We start from the raw sequence: 18,702 nt of genomic DNA, 5'->3' as shown, positions 1-18,702 counted from the left end.
TGGCTTTTTGAAGGCTGTGCGCGCAGTGAGTCAGGTGTGTGTGTGTTCAGGTAACTAACTAACTAAAGATGAATGAAACGTGCAACTACAGCGCATCGCCGAACAGAAGTTCGCCTGGAGATGGGAGGTTTCGGTTCGAAGACATCGATGTGAGCGCAGACGGCAGCCCCGTCCTGAGGATCCTGATCTCCACCGTCTATTCTTTGGTGTGCGCGGTGGGTTTGGTGGGCAACCTGTTGGTCTTCTTCCTCATGAGGCTACGACAAGGACGAAAGAGGTCCACCATCAATGTTTTCATCATCAACTTGGCGGTGACGGACTTCCAGTTCGTGCTGACTCTGCCCTTCTGGGCCGTGGACACCGCGCTGGACTTCAGCTGGCCGTTTGGAGACGCCATGTGTAAGATCGTCCTGTCCATCACGGTGATGAACATGTACGCCAGCGTCTTCTTCCTCACTGCCATGAGCGTGACCCGATACTGGTCTGTCGCCTCCGCCCTGAAGAAGAAGACCTACAGGAGGTCTCGGTGCCTGCTGTGGGTGTGCGCCCTGCTGTGGGTGGCAGCCACCGTGGCCACGGCTCCCACCGCCGTCTTCTCCGCCGTGTCGGTCGTCGCTGGAGAGAAACTCTGCCTCCTCAGGTTCCCCGAAGGACACGACTGGCTCGCCCTCTATCACATCCAGAAGATACTGGTCGCTTTCATCATCCCCATGCTCATAGTGTGTGCGAACTATCTGATGCTCCTGCGCTTGGTGCGCCGGAGGAGCATGGACAGCAGAAACTCCAAGCGGAGATCCAGAGTCACCAAATCCGTCGCCATCGTGGTCCTGTCTTTCTTCTGCTGCTGGATGCCCAATCACGCCATCACCTTCTGGGGCGTCCTGGTCAAATTTAATGCGGTCAACTGGGATAAAACTTACTACACGGTGCACACATACGTGTTCCCGGTGACCGTGTGCCTGGCTCACGCAAACAGCTGTCTGAACCCGGTGCTTTACTGCCTGATGAGGCCGGAGATCAGGAAGACTCTGAGCGGGTTGATCTGGAAAGTCCCCGCTCCGTCCTCGGCCAAGGGCTGCACGACGCGCTCCTTTACGCAGGGAGAGACCCAGGGAGTCGTGCCTCTACAGATCATGGACAACAGGGACTGCACGCTGTCCATCATAGACCGTAAAGGCTTGTCCCGATCCAGGGTGCTCCCATTCACCCGATGACTTATAAAGAGAGAAAAGAAAAAGGAAACAAAAAAAAAAAAAGCTGATGTAATGTCGTTTTTCTTTACTTCAATATGTGACTTGTTGATTCCATTGGTGGAGTAAATTGAACCTCCCGTTCTGCCTCATAAATGCAACTCCAGTGAGCTCTTCTTAAAGCCTATGTGTGATTTGTTTACTAGGAGCTGCCAGTGATGAAGTGAGATTATAATAAAATCTGAAGATCTTGTGTATTTTCTATTCAAGTACATCTTGTAAAACCTGGCTGTAAATAAATGTTTGTTTTTTTTCCAATCTCGGGAAATGGTGGGCTTACTTTTCTTTCCTTTAATAAAGTCCAATAGCCTTGAGTTCCCTGCTTTCCTTCCCTTTCAGAGACAGTGTTCAATGCCAAGTCGTCCTCTGTCCATGTCGTGTACTGAACACTGTTCAACGTGTGCTCACTGACCTCCAAGTGAAATATGGTGTAAGTATTATGTACATTAACATAACCTGTTGCCACACTGGAGTATCTCTCATATCACTAAAATGAAATGCTGAAGCTGTCATTGTGGACAGGGCAGGTGCGTGTCTGAGGGAATCTGAGGTTAGATTCATGGATTACTGAGTTAGATGCTCTGACAGTGAAAGAATAGCAGGAAGAAACAAGCAAGAACAGATCAAGGTAAAGAATTATTCACGTCCATTCTGAATGATTTCACAGTGTCAGGCTTCTTGATTCAAAACTCCTGACTCATTTTCATCTTGGGCAGGCTGTCAATGTGGAATCTTTATTCACAAGTGGGTGTTTTTACAACAGACAACATGTCTCAGGTGACAATGGGAGAAGAAAGTATGAACTGCACAGGTTACAGCTGTCACTTGGCTGAAGGCTTTGGTTCAGCTCCTCCACACCTGATTTCTAAGCGCCCAGGCTCGCAGCTGCAAAGCTCTCTTTGTCAGGTGTGGTCTGTCCATTATACCACGGGCACAATACACAGTGATGGTCAGTCACCATGAATCAGAAACTCAGACGTTTAAAAAACGTTATCTGATTCATCTGTGTCATGGAACAATGTATCTTGAGGTGACACAAGGTGTTTTGTTTTTTGTTTTTTTTTACACCTTTGGTTCAGATTAGAAAGAGAAGCCACATGAAACTATTTGGTTCAGTCACAAGTCAAGTAATTAGAAGAAGCTATGACCTAAAGCTTCAATTACAGCATTTAATCACAATAAATACAGATTATATAATCAGTTATAATGATAATGAAAGAGTTTGTTTCATATATTTAGCTCGTACGTTGTTCATATGTCCATATGAACATGTATATTTCATAATCGGATCAAAAACATCAAATGGTTTAGTGAGATGTTCTTCATGATTTACTGTGAGTACGCAGGACGTTACGGACCAGTTTTTACAAAATGACAACCAAGTTAAGGTTTTGAAAAAAGATATGGTTATTAAAAGTTTACAACCTCTCTAGGGCAGCAGGTCCAATACCCTTGTTACTCTTTGGTGTTTTCATGATGTGATAAGTTATTGTCTGAGAGGAAGTCCACGGCGGGAGGATGTTACTGTGCTCAAATAATGAAATCTGAGTCCATCTTAACATCCAAAATGATAAAGAAAAAGGTGAATGTCACACCATTCCCCAGCGGAGGTATGAATCAAATCGCCTTCCCATGCAGCTAATTATTCAGTGTGTTTACAGCAATGTCTCTCACAGCATGTTTACATGAGCTGACGGCTGTTTTGAATAAATAGTTGTGTTTATGTGATGCGTCACAACGTACCTTTAATTCTGCTTGTTTGACTGCTTTCATTTGTCGTTGATTTGTATCCATGGTAATTTCCCCTTCTGAAAGCAGTAAAATTTAAACAGCAATGCCACCAGCAGATGGTAATCATGGTTACCAACGCACAGCACAGAAGGGGAGGGCATTGTCTTATTATTGTTTATTTAATGTGATGGATATGGCTGACTCAACCTGCAGCTTTGGTCTGCAGAGCGCAGCACAATCTTAATGTTAGTGTTTAAATCAGGACAGAACCTGTCAGTTTGATCCTGTACAGATATCTGACTAATAATATCATAAACAGACAGGTAAGTTGGTTCAGTCATGTATAAGGTCCGAATAGAATATCACAATAAATACAGCTTATATAAACAGTCACAAACAGGCCTCTGACTCTGAGGTTTGCACTGATGTTGTTGACATATCTGAGTCAGGACCGTTCACTGTGCTCTCTTTTTAGTTGTGGGTAGATGTTAAAATGTGTTAATGTTGGAGTGTAACAGGTGTAATCCAGCTGTGTGGCTCTGAATGCATGAGATATTATCAGAGATGCACAGTCCCCCTGCTGGTGGCTGAGGACAAACACAAAACATACATACTGTACAGCCTGTGAAAATGATCCTTTATGGATAAATGAGCAGTGATCAGAACAAAACTCTTGCGGTGTCAGACTGGGGAAAATCCTCCTTCATCTTGACTGGTCTTTTTACTGGGCTCTTACATCGGGGAGACTCTCATTAATGTACTGTTTCAACTTTGAGAAGAGAGCTGCAGGACGCTTGGACCGAAGATGGATTACAAACATCAGCAAAATTTAAAACTTTAAACTGCAGAGCTGATGGACTTTTGAACCTACAGTTTAGATATAAGCATAATTACAGGTGACAGACCCTGTTTTTGCTAATGAAGCATTAGGGATTAAGCAAGTCCAAAACCTTTATTAATGCCAAAGCATAAATGTAGACCCGATAACTTGTGTGCGGAATCAGCAAAATTTCTAACATAACTAGAAATACATGGACAAGTTACTACTGTCACATGTGACTGAAACAAGACACACTGTGAAAAAACAGTGTCCTGTTTTCCTGACAGTGATGCTAACACTAAATATTCACACATATCATTCAGTTAAACAAGTTGATAAATGGTTATAAAACAAAACCCTAGTCAGAAATCTGATAAATTCTCTTTGGTCCGGTTTTTTTTTTCTTTCTTTTTTTCTTTAAACAGTCCATTTACCTCAGGAAATATCTTCCTCACCAGCTGTGTGATGGACAGAATCTACCAGAAATTGTGAGCTTTTTGAGTGCAGAACAGGTCAGGTCATCCCTCACTCCTTCCTCAGCTCCATCTTCTCAGTTTCCTCTGGTTTCAGAAAACGGCAACATTCGAAGCTCTTCAAAAACCGATGGGTGATGACATTGGGCTGCCATTTGGATGAAACCCCTAATACATAGCCATGAAAAAGACTTTCATTAAACATATACAACATTTTATTTGGTGTTGTATTACAGCTTTTCACACCCCATCAAAATAACAAATTGACATTCATTGGAAACACTTGGAGGGTGCTGATGTGCTGTAAGCAATGTGCATTCACGCTGCTCAGTTTGATGGCATCTTATTTTCCTTTCATTTGATTTCTGTATAACTGTTCAAATCCTAAAACAAATTTCCAGCAGTATTTGATGCACACCCTACGCCCTGATGCAGTGCATGTTTAATGGAAAACCGTCTCTTAGTCTGACAGGTTCAGTAACACAAAGCTGACATTTAATTTGCCATGTCGTTAAAGTTACAGAGTAATGCCAACAACCTTTGGGAAAATGATGAAACTTATAAAACTGAGAGGGTATAAAATGCTACTTGACTATTTACAAAATTCAAGTTAATTTTGTACAAATTAAAAGTGCATCAAATGTTTAAAGACCATCCTGCGTGTTTTTCAGGATGAAAATATTAATAGAGAATATACAGGTTTAGAAGATTCTTTTCTGCAGCAAAAGCAGAGAGCAAGAAAGTCTTTAAAAATGAATCATCGCAGATCTTCTCTGCACTCTGGTGATTTCGGTTCAGTTTTTTTTTTCTGTATAAATTGCAATGCAAGTCAACTGAACATGCTGCAGATAAAATCCTTTAAACATCAAATTTAATATAAAATATTGTAACTTAACATTTGCGGTAGTGTTTGGGTGGCAAGTCACCCTTGAGGTTTTCATGTCTTTCAAATTTTATTTTAAGAGTTAAATAAATACACACCAATATGAGACAAAAGAGTGACTGGCAAACATTTGCCCTCAAGGGAAAAATGTGGCCTGAAATTCGTCTCGATTTAAGCTCGTTCTACTCTTCTTTTCAAACGACCAGAAAAAAAAAAACAAAACACCATAGCTCCAGCCCACAGCCAGGAAAATGAGAGCTCCAAGAGCTCTGAAGGGACGACACAGAGGGCAGAGGAATACACAGACCGAGAAGGCCCTGATGTCGTAACAGTGCAGGAATGCTAAGTGAGTGTGACAGTGCTGACTCTTGAGGGGGTCAGGGGTCGTGGCGCGGGACAGATCCAGTGCACTGAAAAAGCCTTGCTTCAGCGATCATGCAGAGCTGTCTGTGTGGTGCCACTGTGCTGTTGGGGAGCAGGGGGAGGTGTGTTGGTCCCTGAGTGTAGGGTCCCCTATGGAAAAGGCGTCTGCTGGGGGCCCTGAGCCTGCGTTACCGCTCTTCTGCCTCTTTTCTGTTGGCCTCATCCTCGTCTCGCCGCTTCTGCCTCTGGAAGAAGCCGAGCTGAGTGGGAAAGCAGACGAACACAGAATGAGAAATGAGACAAGATGAAATGCTACATCTTCACTGGGAATCCAGTTAGGTATGGTTTCTGCAAAAAGATGCCCCTGAGGTAATTTTATAAGATGAAATGTACCGCAGATACAGTAATATCAGGTTTCAAATCTAAAGTTAAAGTCCTTTACAGATGAGTTTGAAACAATCTGAAATACTGATATTTTGTTTAACATGTTTTTTTTTTTCACATATAAAGGAGCTCATCATCTAGTCTCTAAAATCTGGATTAGGCCTGTCATGATCGTTTGCAGCAGGTTGATGACAGAAGAAAGAATACGATTCTCATTGTTTCTCAGGTCTCCAACCTTAAAAAAGGAAGTAACAGTTTCAAACAGTAACTTTACAATTTTTTAAGTGATAAGTAAAACTGTTTAGCTATAAAACAACCAGGGCAATTTTTCAGTGTAATTCTGGTTTCAGAGTGGTTAATAAACAAATTCTAAAATTATGTATGAGATACAGTTTGAGTGTTTGCATATTTATTTTTAACTATTTGTGACCAGACGGTGGCAGCCTCACGCTACGCTGAAGTCTTACTGCTGCCTTTGATATTTGACAATTGAAAAGTTTGAAGCATTGCATTGATTTATTTATTGATCCATCACATGTGTTTTGAGTATGTAATGTCACATGACCCAAGAAACAGTGCTTGAAAATCGTGATGTAAAGACATAATGTAACAGTTTCATAACAGACTGTTGCCTCTGGATAAACAAGTTCTGACACACATCTGTTACTTTGCTGGGATACAGATGATAATATAGCATGTCTACATAACCATCAGTTTTCCACGAATGACCATAATAGGGTTACTTACCTTCCATAGAGCCAGACTGAGCAGGGCTAACAACAGGAGTCCTCCCAATGTGCTACCAATGATAATCCAGGTAGGGATCCTGTAATCTCCCCCCTTTCTGATCTCCAATATTATCTGCCAGAGAAGATTATGATAACATTTCATTTCTTTGCCAGATACAACCAGAGCTCAGTGCCAGCTGCTATATTATTAAGCATCTTGTAGAAACATGGGGACACAATGTAGATGATAATACTGTAATGCGCTTTAATTGGAAGGTGGACTTAGACCACTGTGCAAAAAATGACATGAAAAAGCGGCGACATGCACAGCTGGTGCTGAAGCCACTTTACCCTGATATGATTGTAAATCCAAACATGTTAGAGTCAGCTCATAGACTACGAAAGCCCAAAGATTAATTGTAAAACCATGTTTTTCAGACATTAGTCTGAGGTATATGTGCCTAAAGAAAGACTCATTCATTTCAGCCCAGATCTGAATTTGCTTCACCACAGACTCCATCTCTATCGTGACACTGATAAAGCAGGTAGATCCGATGATGGTATCTGACCAATGAAGCAGTGAAGAGAACCAGTGTGAGTGTTGGTTCTGGCCAATAGATGGCAGCAAAGTTTGAGGAACATGCTAAGATTTTTACATGTTGTGCCGCTGGTCCTTTCGGTCCCTGAGCACCACACAGCACATGTGCTCCAGTACCAACTTCTACGCTCTCATTCTGCACTGCCATGATCCGCTATAGCAGAACCCATTGATATTTTCCTAGAAAGTGGTCTCTGCAGGAAAACATGCTGCCTTTATGACTTAGATCAATTGTAATATAATACAATACTAATAATTTCTTTCAAGAACATTTCAAAAACTGGGATAACAATCAAAGCATGGACAAATGTGGTTAGATTGTCACACTTTTATCATCTCAGCTGTGAGTCAGGTCGAAGCCAGGGAACAGGAGGTTCACATAATAAGCTGCGGTTGACTCACATGTCTGACAGGCCTCTCTTCATGTAAAAACATGGGGCTAGAGGAGGGGAGCTCCACTGATGCACTGGTTACCAGCTCCAGGACTTTAAACTTCAGCTGGAAGGGAAATGCAAACATACTGCCACTTTTCACAAACACATTACACATCTGAAAGACTACAAAGCTGTCACTACAACAATGTAAATGCAGAACGCAAAGATAAATAGAGAAATTGTGTGGGTTCATATACCTCTGTACAGCACCCCTATTACCACAAAAATATGGATGCAGGTTTTGAGTTTCATACTCACTGTGTGTAAGGTATCTATTCGTAGTGATCCTGCGATTCTGACTACAATGTCTCTGTGGGGGGCCACATTGACTGCACACTGGATCGGCAGAGTCAGTGTGTTGGATTGGTTCTGTGCGTAGAAAAGTCAAATTAGCTCTGAGTAAAAAAGTGCAACCATAGACAAAGCCGGAAATAAAACTCTTATTAAGGAATTAACTTGGTTGGTCTATAGCATAGACAGCAGTCTAAATTATAGACTATACTTTACCAGGCGAGAGAAGCGAGAAAGGTCTTCAGGTGATGATCGGCTCTGTGCCACATGCTGAGGTGGTAAACAGTGTGTCCCATCTCTCTGTGGTGGGATACAAGTTTGAAAATATGAGTTGGGGAAGTAGTTGCTTGTCTGCAGACAAAATGTAAACCAATACTCTGGGCAGTGGGATAGTATTGATCTCAGTATTAAGACAAAATACTAAAATGTATATTTCTTTGCAATTAAAATAATGATTTTATTTCTTTGGAAATATATAAACCCTAGCTTAACATTAAGGCACGTGAGAGGAAAAACTGAACTAAAATAATCTATGCCAAGTTTAAACTATTTTTCTACATGAGGTTTGAATAAGACTAAAAAGTTTATATTTAAGCAACTTATGAGACTTTTGCTTAAAGTAGAGAGGAAACTCTGACTAAGCTCCTTCCCTGAGCTGTGTTTGTCAAAGCTTAGTAACCTCAACTGTAAAAGTGATACTACTTGTTTATAAAAGGTTGGGACAACAGGGAGTGCATTCTTTGTATGTGTATGTATTCTTTTAGCCCCTCCAAAACCAAAAGCTCAACAGAAAAAGAGTAAGGAATTGATTTCACATTGTGTTGTCTAGTCATTTAAGAACTGCAAAGATTAGCATATCTAGAATTTTACATCTACGGTCAAGAAGAATTTCATTCTAAAACGAAAACTGTACCTGATGGCTACACGTGGCAAAGTCAAAGTCCAGTTCGAGACCATTTCTTCGCTGTGTGCCACTAACATTAGTAGCTACTACAAATTATTCTTTATTCTTAAAAATAAAGCAAGAACTAGGCTGCAACGTGGATTCTTCATTTCCATGTTTTCAGTATTTGAGGATAACATGCAGTTTAATGTGTCCAGCTTTTACATATTATTTTGTGAATGTAAAAGCATCAGCTGTGTGCCTGCATTCATTTATCTTCTACTGCTTTTCCATTTCCAGGTAGCAGGGTGCTCGAGCCAATTCCTGCTCACACTGGGTGAGGGCGGGGTAAGCCCTGGACAGGTCAGCAGTCCATCACAGGGCCAACACACACAGACAGACAAAGACCAACAACCACTCACACCCAGACCTACGGACAGTTCAGAGTCACATCAAACATGATGTCTTTGGACGGTGGGAGGAAACCGGATTATCCAGAGAAAACCCACTCAAGCACAGGGAGAACATGAAAACTCCACACAGAAAGGCCCCAGACTCAGGAACCAAACCCACAAGGTTTATTGTGGGGCCACAGCACTAACCGCTATGCCACCATGCTGCCTTGTGCCTGCACATAAAAACATTCTAGCTGGGATCTGCTTGTGACTACAATTGTCTGCTTTGGGCGCGACATGCACAGAGACCTCATGCAGGGATGGGGCTTAGCTAATGGACCATAAACATTCGTTAAACATTCACGCTCGACCTCTGACAGTTGAGGAATAATCACGGTAATTTCTAATTTTGTTCAAAATGAATTATTCTCCCTTTTTACTCACTGAAACTCATGCTCACCTGGTCAATATGGAAGTCAGATATTTTCAGAAGCTGGTTCCCATTTTTCGTCATTTCTGGTATTTCAATATTCAGCTGTAAATCCTTCACAGGGAAGTAGCCAAGGTTCTGGATCTGAGAGAAAAACAAATAATTCATTGGTAAACATATTCATGGTGGTGTTTTGCTGTGCTGGAAATTAAAGTCACAAAGGTAACGCTCTTGGCTCTCACCTGGAAAGTGAAGTTGACAGGATAACTGTCGATCCCAGGCTCCTCGAGAGACAGCTCCGATTTGATCTCATACAGAGTTGGATTTGAATCCCTTTTGGAAAAAGGAATAAATATTATCTTTGACATATCTGTATATACACACATGCTGTGTCTGCAATAGTAAATAACCTTGAGAGCGTTGACAAAATGGAGTGATTGATAGGACAGAAAAAGACAAACCTTGTGAAGAGAAGGTCTGCCTCGTATTTCAGTGTGTAGTAGATATCATTGAAATTATCAGCTGTGCTCATTTCCTCACCATCACTGTTGAGAGAAATAGACAAAAACACTCAAACACAAACGCTCTTACAAACCACCTGAAATAACCTTGAAGCTAAACGGGGCTTCAGCCTTTTAGTTCATCTTGAACTTGCCATTTGAATGTTATGAATGGTGGAAATAAAGCTGGGTGCTTTTTTTTTGGAGGTCAGTGAAGTAGAGACCTCTGCCTCAGCATTTAGGTGTTAAAGTGTTTTTGACTTTGTGTAAGAGCTTCAATTCGTGTCCACACCTGCTGGTCTCCAGGGTAACCCTGATGTGGTCTAGAAAGACAGTCCAACTGAACTCAAACTCCAGACGAAATGTTACCTGCACAGAAGAGAAACTAGAGTTTACCAGGTAAATTACATATTTTTATAGCATGGCCAGCAAATAATTGAATATTTAAACTTTTTCCGTTTACCAATCATAATTCTTTAACTCTTTCTAGAAAAAACACTACATGCCCAAAGCTTCCTCTGACTCCAAATGCTTCTGTACAGAATACATGCATATTCCCCACAGCAGTAAAGCCACTTCATTATGGATTTAAGATTAAAGGCTGCAATAACCTACTCTAAGTCCCAGGTTTTGACCCCAGGCAGCTGGCTGCACAGTTGGTGCTGCTTAAAGAAAGCCAGGGAATTTCCCTTTAGTTTAGTACGATGCCATAAATACAAATCAACATGAATACGCACACATACACACACACTATGGCAATGGAGTCGGATACAGAATGGAATACAAACAGAGGATGATAACAGAAGAAAGTTGACAGACAAAGCAGAAGTGAAAACATTGAGGGAGTCCAAAACAAAAAACAGAGGAAGACACTTAAGTTTGGAGAGGAAAGAAAAGGAGAAGAGGAGAGTGAATGAGTGAATGAGGAGAATAAAAGGGGGGAGTTGTTTGGCAGCAGAAAGTAGACAGAACAGAGTAGAGTTCAGCATTGTTTACAGTCTTCAATGCTGTAATGATATCCTGACAGATTCCCTCTGACCAGAGAGGAATGCATAGCAATGTTTACTGTAGCACACCCCCCTCCATACGCACTGACTAATCCCTGACAAACCAGATGTACAACGCACTATACATTCTAAGATGATGACGTATTTTCCCTTAGTCTCATCCTATTCTGACCCCATAAATGACCCCTCTAAGTAATATTAATTTTTTGGCCTGTTTTCAAAAATAATTGGATGCATTTATATGATGGTCAGTTGTAAGACAGTTTAAAAACACACACAAAGGCACGCACATGCAGGCAAGAAGTCTGGGTTTTTATAAGACATGATTGTCCGTGGCAGGAGGATTTTTGTGTGGCAGCAAAGATGAACATGGAAATTTAGACAGTACATGAAACTTCCCTTGGTCCCGTGGATTGATGTAGCCTGCCCACATCCCTGAGCCACATACACTGCAGTAGTAAAGTTTACAAGACATGGTAGTTTCAAACAGGTCAAAAGGAACCGGAAAAGTCAAAACAATTGTGACAAATGTCTATTTTAAAAAGCATGCCCCCAGGTTCCAACTTTCCTTTAAACAGTGGTTTTAGGCTGGTTTGGCACTGGCACCAAAGCACAATCAGTCTTGTTTAACTCTGTGCCACAATTTTTAAAGGCCCTAGACCAGAGCAGATTAGCTTTGTGGCTCTGGATGTTGTTCAGCCTGAATGAGCGGGTATGAATCACTGAGTGAGTTTTAAAGGGCAACTGGAGTCCTATTGGTTCAGTTGTTGGAGAGAAATTTTGTGCTATTCTTGTTGCTAAGAGGATGTCTATTGTTTGTGATAATTACATGGTTAGGATATTTCAATCACCTTCATTATTTCATTCCTATAGTATTTGTCAGCAGAGTTTGTGGCGGTATAGAAAGTTAAAAAAGACAATTGTTCAGACATTACACTGTTTATGTAAAATCTGCTTGTGCTTTAGTAGCTCTTAATTGCATGGTGTGACACAAGATCAGTGTTCTCCCCATTGCAGAAAATTCAAACATCACCCTCTTTAAAATAAAATGTGATGCTTTGCTTTAAAAAGCTTGGGGAAAGCACAGAGTCTCATAAATATGACATTACAAGCCTTTGGAAAACTTTGGAAGCAGCAGAAATAAATGTGAGAATCAGTAACAGATGAGAAAAAATACAGCACAGTGTCTTTCACCAAGTCTCACCTGGTTCACCAGGCTAAAGTGGAGAGAAGACATTCTCAAGAAAGTTCTTCTGTTTCCAATAAAGTAATAACTAAACAAGTTACTCATTTAATTTTTCGAGTGAATTGAGGAGAACAGATGAGTTGGGCAACCCACTTAACCTCTTGAACCAGAGTTGCCTCACTGCTTCTACATGTAACTCCTGTTCACTGGCTTTAGAAAGCCCAATACAGAAGGATGTGTCTGTGTTTGGACACTAAACACTTTGATATCAGAATGTAGAAAGAAGGGATCTCACAAATCAGAGCTAAACTGAACCCTTCTGGTTGCCTCGTGGTTCTTACATTAACCAGGGTGGTCTGTCATGGTCATCTAAAGCCTGAACCATGAGCGCTGGGCCCCTGTAGTCTCATGCAGGCCACATCATGCTTTCTCAACTTCAAAGCAGTGGCACAATGCAGGCCTTCAGGCTGGCTGATCAGGGCTGCATACATTTACCCAGATTTCTCTATTCAAGTAAGAAGTAAAAGCATCTCCACTGAGTTTCATCTCATCTGGCAGTCAGTGTGAACATTTTATTTTCTTGCTTAAATCAACTTTCACATAATTTCCTCAGAAAAATAAAGAAATCATATTTCTGATCCAAAATATCCAACATACAGCCTATTTGACAATGAATGGCAATGGAAATAAATTAAAACTGCACCGTGCAAGTCACTATTTTAGAAATTTACAAGTGTCTGTGTTTCAATTTTTTGTCTTTCTCCAGGTGATTGAAAATGTGATTATCTTACCTGAGTTTTTGCCCTCATGAATGGAGCACTGACATTGCAGATTTTCTCATTTCTCAGTTTGTCCTCAGCATAACACTCAATCTTGATGTCAGACTTGTCCTGGATCAAAAGTAACACCCATGGAGATTTTTATTACAGTTCTGGTGGCTGAAACCCAACCTGCATTTAATCTTAGCTGCTGGATGAACCTAAGACTTCTCAGAATATAACATGAAAGAGCTGGATTAAAATGTGACCTCACACACCACAAGACTAATTGATAGTGATGAGGTACCTTGACTATGAGGCTGGAAAAGCGTAGGTTGTTTGTGTAGGTGATATTAAGGCGAGTGTTATAGGCATTCTCTCCTTTGTTTTCCAGTCGGACATCCACCACCATCCTTCTCCTGTTTGCCTCCAACACCCTCAGCGAACCCTCCGACTCACTTAAATGGCGGCAGAAAGCACCACGGGACTGTAAAGACTGTGCACAGAAATGACTGGGGGGGCAGAGAGTGGGGAAGAGGAAGCAGGGTGAAATCATAAATAAATGAGCAACCAAGGATTCCTGAGTCTTTTTTTTACCCAGATATGTAAATGTACATATACATATATATATTCCTGACTGTGCTGTGTATTGGAGTGAATATGTGTGCACCTACTTTCGAGTCATCAGGTCCGTCATAGTGTGGAGCGCAAGGTCTGGCATGCAGCGGTCATCTTCATCACAGCCGTTCCAGAAGGGCAGCTAGCCAAAGAAACAAGCTTGAGTAAATCCAATACACTAATGATTGCTTCCTTTCCAGAGAGAACCAGAATGTCTCACCTCAGTTCTCACAACAGTGGGCCAGCTGTCATCTAGCACTGGTCCATGGTCTGGATCTTGTAGCCCCACTTGTGCAGCAAACACTATAGGCCTTGCATAGTCTGTGGTCTCCTAGAATAAAACATTAATTTCAAATCTCAGCCTTTCACTCTGTCGTGGCATTTTAACTATGGCACTTATGTTTTTTTGGTTTACACAAATATATAAGATGCTAAAAAGATATGATTGTAATCTCATTCTCAAGTACATCATGTCTTGACCAAATTGTCCAAGACCAAATTAATAATGAGATTGCAAGACTGACTTGGACAATTTCCAGCAAAATTCACATTTAATTTGGCCTTTCATATTTAACAATTTGATGAATATTCAGTGTTTCCACAAAGTCTTAGGTACTGAAAACACATATCTCATCTATTTAATGATGGAGGAAAACATTATCATTAGCCTTAACTTGCAAGTTAAATAAAATAATGTTGATCTAATTCTCTCTTATTGTAATTTACTAGTCTGTTTGGAAACAATGGCTGCACCCTTGTTTGTGCCTCTTACAACCCTCATCATGAGTCTCACCATGACATGGAAGTAGACATATTCACAAATCTCCTCTCCAGGAAGGAGGGTCAGGTTTTGAGGCTGCAGCTTGTTTGGGTTGTCCAGTATGGCACGGGGATTGAATCGTCGCTCAGCAATGGAGACATTGTACTTGATACCTGGTGGGCCATAGGAAGAGTTAATAACTCATACATCTATGTGAAACAGCGCAAGCTATCCTGTTCTGGATTGTTTATATGCATTGAATGCTTCTAAGATAGAAAGACTGCTGCTTTAACTCAGGTTAGTGCAGACTTGGTGATAATTGCTAACAGGCCATGATAAATGACATGACATGACAATATTACTGACTTGACCCTGAAGATATGATGAATTCGTGACCAACATAATCCAAAACCTCTGGCTTTAGTATTGAGTGACTTCCAAGCCACATTGTTTTAAAGCTTTTCCATTTTCTGCATCTTGTTTTGAACTTTCCCTGTGTTGGGGGTCAAATAGAAAAATTAGTGGAACTGGAGAAAGAAGTAACATGGGCAAACAATAGTTTGTAAATGGTAGACTTTCCCCCACTTTTCACCACACCACAATTACATTTATCAACTAATTTAAAAAGTTTTCCCTTTTTTATGTGTGTTCATGTTCTAACTTGGACCTTTCTTTTGAAGTTTTTGGAGCTAAGCAGCAACATTCGAAGACATTTTAAACGTTTTTTTGTATGAATACACATTTCTAAAATATTCCATATAGGTATCTTCATAAATAAGGGTCAGTTAAAAGCTTAATTTTATGCAACACACTGCTGTAAACTTACAAACACCAGGACATCTGCAATGCGATACTAGCCAGACACAACAATGAGAGGAAAATTAAATAAACTTGTTCCACTGGATGCACCCACAGAAGACAATATAAGACTCTCTTGTTCTTCATCTGCTCTGTTTTTACATCCTATAGATGTGACAGAATTGTTGGTGGGTCAAGGGGTTAAATCAGACATGCTCCATCAATGCCCTTCCTCAGCCAGAAAAACAATGAGCTACACCTCTCGAACAAAACTGAAGCTATAAACCTGTGGGTGCATTCCAACATAGTTTAGATATACGCACTTTGAAGACAGCAGCTTTATCTTTGGCAGAGAAACAGCAGTGAGATCAGAATCTCTTACTGCTAGTAAAGGCACATTCTGCCTCGGCGCCACTCTCAGTGAAAGGAGCCAACACAAATTTTACGGGAAGCCACAGGGTTAAAGGATTGTTAGAGGTGGGACATAAAGGATATGTATATTTAGGCGGTTGATGCCGATTCTCAGAGAAAGCCAGCCATGTTTCATCATGTCATGTACCAAACAAACAGCAATCAAAATCTAAGTTTCTCTGCTTGGGTGCAATGAAATGCACCCAAGCAGGTGAAATGACTGGTTAAAAGTTAACAAACAGACAACAGACACATTTAAGAAAAACACATTTTCTCTTTATGCATAAATATGCCAATTTTACAATAAATAAGAGAAAAGGTTCAAAGGGGGCTTGTTAAGCATTTGATAACAGACAAGCGGCAGAACTTGGCAACTTCGGTGTACTTGCACAGCAGTGGATTATTTTTTCTGGATTACCAATTTCCTGCGTAGGAAGAATGGCTGTCCTGGCTGTGATGTTGAAACATACGATGGCTGACATACAGGTCACGTCTTTGCCACTTCTCTTGCAGTCCTTCACAAAGATGTTGATCTTGCTGGGCTCAAACCGGACCGTGACGTATATCCGGATTACACTCTTTGACCTATGAGGGCATAAAGGTGTTACAGATGACACCAACCCATAACCTGTGAGGCTCTTGAAATACGTTTCTTTCCTGAGGTATACAGAGAACTTAACAAACAGCTGGGATGGTGGTTGAATTTATTAATAGAGTTGAGGATGGTTGTACTGACAACAGTGTTGCTAGGTGAAATACGAACCAAAGGAGAACAGCCGCACCAAGTGAACCTACTGCCAGGTCCACTAACCCATCGTCGTTCATGTCCATTGTGCCGTGGATGCTGCGGCCAAAGTACTGCAAGCCGGGGGCTAAATCTGCAGCAGCTATTCTCTGAAGACGAGGAAGAGGAAAAAACATTGTAGCGACAACAACCACAGTTTACAGCCTTCTGATTAAAGTCTGTTAGAGAAACCACATGTGCAAATTAAGTGTGCAATTCAAGTTTTTGTGACAAATAGTGATCACATTTAAAGCCATAACAGGAAATAGACAATCTTACAACAGATGTAAGATTTGGAGGGTGACCCACAGTAATCCGTATGAACTGCATGTGTGATTATGGTCAAGTGGCAAAAATATCAAAATACACATGGAGTGGATTTTAAGTGTACACAGCTCCTACCTGTTTGTATTTGCGTATTATTCTGTTGTGCTGACAAAAGAAAACATATATGGCTCCCTTGTGGTCGTCTTCCAGTGGGGCTCCAACCACCAAGTCGTTGAAGCCATCTCCGTTTAGATCAGGAACAGGAGCAAGCGATGAGCCAAAGCGAGCGTTCTGGCCACCATTGTGGATTTCCAAAGCCCCTTCAAGAATGAAACGATTCTGAGGGATGAACAGAAGCATCATTTGTTTATGATTTGTTATCTTTTGGGGCATATTAACTACCCATCAGGATATAGTAAAGAAAACTTCTGACAATATACTCTGGGATTTAATGCTGACATTAGCTTTAGGAGCAAGACTTCTGTATGTATTTATCTATGTCTAGCTCACTTGAGATCAGTTTTCACAAACTCATCATAAATACACTTCAGGACTGACCTTTTGATCTGCTCATCTGTCAGTAATTTTATTTTGACATGTCACTGTCAGTCAAGGGAAGAGAATGTTATCATATCTGCACTCCATCTTGCTAAGTTTGTTATTTCAACTAGCTCAAAGCAGTTCTCAGATGGCTATAATCAAATTGTAATTTATACAGGAAACAAGCAACAAACATAAATCTTTAACATTTTTCCTCTAATCAAACAGAAGATAACGTTTGGATCAGGATCAGTTTTCCCCGTAATACTTTAATTCTGCCTTTTTGAACTCAAATATCTTAAACATCTGGCGACAGAAAAGTGAAGAATTTTACCTCCAGGTCATAAAAGATCTTAAGAATGCTGTATAGCCTTGGTATATTTACTTGAAGTTCTATTCTTAGTAAGTGTTAAGTCAGATGGAAAATATCCATGTCTTTGAAAGAAACTATCCGACTGGAAAACAGACAACTGAGCCAAATGCTTGCGCCTGTCCGTTAGTAGTCATGCATATCATTGCTCCACTTGGCGTCGCAGTCCGTAATGTAATTTAAGGTCAGCAGACGAAACATGAGATTACTTGTTTTTTTTTTTGGTTGAACATATGGCAAAGGAGCTGATTTCAGAGGGTGCCTTCTCTGCTCCCCGATGTGTGTGTATGTGACAAAGAGGGAGAAAATAGAGTCAGCACTGTTTTAGATTTGAAACATATGGTTGGTGAGGATGCCCTGAAAGGCCATGACTAGTCTGCAGTGACTCATGAATGAGAAGGGTGACTTCTGTCTGTGTTATACAGTAAGTGCAATTTCAAATTAAATTTGAAGTTATCACGTATTAAGTTTTGCTTTCAACAACAGCTCAATATCAGCTTTTCATTCCATTATCTACAATTATCCCTGAAGACCAACATTTTTTTAATCATTACTCTGTCTACATCTACAGTTATACTTTCCATACATTTCTGACAAGGTAAGCCAAACATCCTTCTTGTATAGTATCAAGATGAATGAGAAGCAGAACAAATATCTAAATTACACAAACACAGTTATACTACAGCTGTTCTAGCAGCTGGCGCTCTGACTTAAATGCTAAAATCTGAATACTTACATGCTTACAATTAAAAAGTTATACTAGCAATCATTTTCTGCCCACTTGGGGGCAGCACAAACAAGACATATGGACATCATATTGTCCTTAATGAAGATGATGTGTAAACGTGCTTAAAAACAGTTCCCCATGCTGTATACGACCACCTGACAGAGAGTAGCCTAATTTTTACTCTCTTCCTTTGTTTTGTTCTCCATCAACTTCACATGAAAATTGTTGACTGTTTTGCTGCTAAATGCTCCCATACATTCAATGTCCGTATGCTCCAATTTGTTGTTGCTGTTCACTGGGTTTTTGGTGCCTT

At 40.8% G+C, this 18,702-nt stretch overlaps 2 protein-coding genes across 3 annotated transcripts in view; one reads left to right on the top strand and one right to left on the bottom strand.

Moving 5' to 3' along the window:
• Positions 1-68: 68 nt before the first annotated feature.
• LOC115041179 (relaxin-3 receptor 1-like) lies at positions 69-1,214 on the top strand. Its single transcript, XM_029498502.1, has one exon. It carries the CDS (start codon positions 69-71, stop codon positions 1,212-1,214), a length of 1,146 nt encoding a protein of 381 aa, XP_029354362.1.
• Positions 1,215-4,349: 3,135 nt separating this feature from the next.
• The window catches only part of itga11a (integrin, alpha 11a), a 42,835-nt gene continuing 28,482 nt past the window's right edge, over positions 4,350-18,702 (bottom strand). The window contains exons 14-30 of one of the 2 annotated variants that reach the window (XM_029498119.1): positions 16,888-17,091; positions 16,465-16,595; positions 16,120-16,286; positions 14,526-14,665; positions 13,953-14,063; positions 13,789-13,874; positions 13,422-13,626; positions 13,148-13,246; positions 10,456-10,532; positions 10,125-10,208; positions 9,906-9,996; positions 9,694-9,807; positions 8,172-8,255; positions 7,923-8,033; positions 7,633-7,728; positions 6,652-6,765; positions 4,350-5,780 (exon numbers count right to left, since the gene is read on the bottom strand). In XM_029498119.1, the coding sequence (XP_029353979.1) occupies positions 5,709-5,780; positions 6,652-6,765; positions 7,633-7,728; positions 7,923-8,033; positions 8,172-8,255; positions 9,694-9,807; positions 9,906-9,996; positions 10,125-10,208; positions 10,456-10,532; positions 13,148-13,246; positions 13,422-13,626; positions 13,789-13,874; positions 13,953-14,063; positions 14,526-14,665; positions 16,120-16,286; positions 16,465-16,595; positions 16,888-17,091 (1,986 nt within the window). In that variant the 3' untranslated portion in view covers positions 4,350-5,708. Of the gene's footprint in view, positions 5,781-6,651; positions 6,766-7,632; positions 7,729-7,922; positions 8,034-8,171; positions 8,256-9,689; positions 9,808-9,905; positions 9,997-10,124; positions 10,209-10,455; positions 10,533-13,147; positions 13,247-13,421; positions 13,627-13,788; positions 13,875-13,952; positions 14,064-14,525; positions 14,666-16,119; positions 16,287-16,464; positions 16,596-16,887; positions 17,092-18,702 lie in introns of both variants that reach the window. The other variant, XM_029498120.1, reaches the window with a different exon arrangement.

The sequence above is a fragment of the Echeneis naucrates genome, chromosome 3, assembly GCF_900963305.1.
Source record: "Echeneis naucrates chromosome 3, fEcheNa1.1, whole genome shotgun sequence".
NCBI classification, from domain to species: domain Eukaryota; kingdom Metazoa; phylum Chordata; class Actinopteri; order Carangiformes; family Echeneidae; genus Echeneis; species Echeneis naucrates.
Note: the sequence above shows the minus strand (reverse complement) of the source record. Positions and strands in the feature narration are given on the sequence as shown.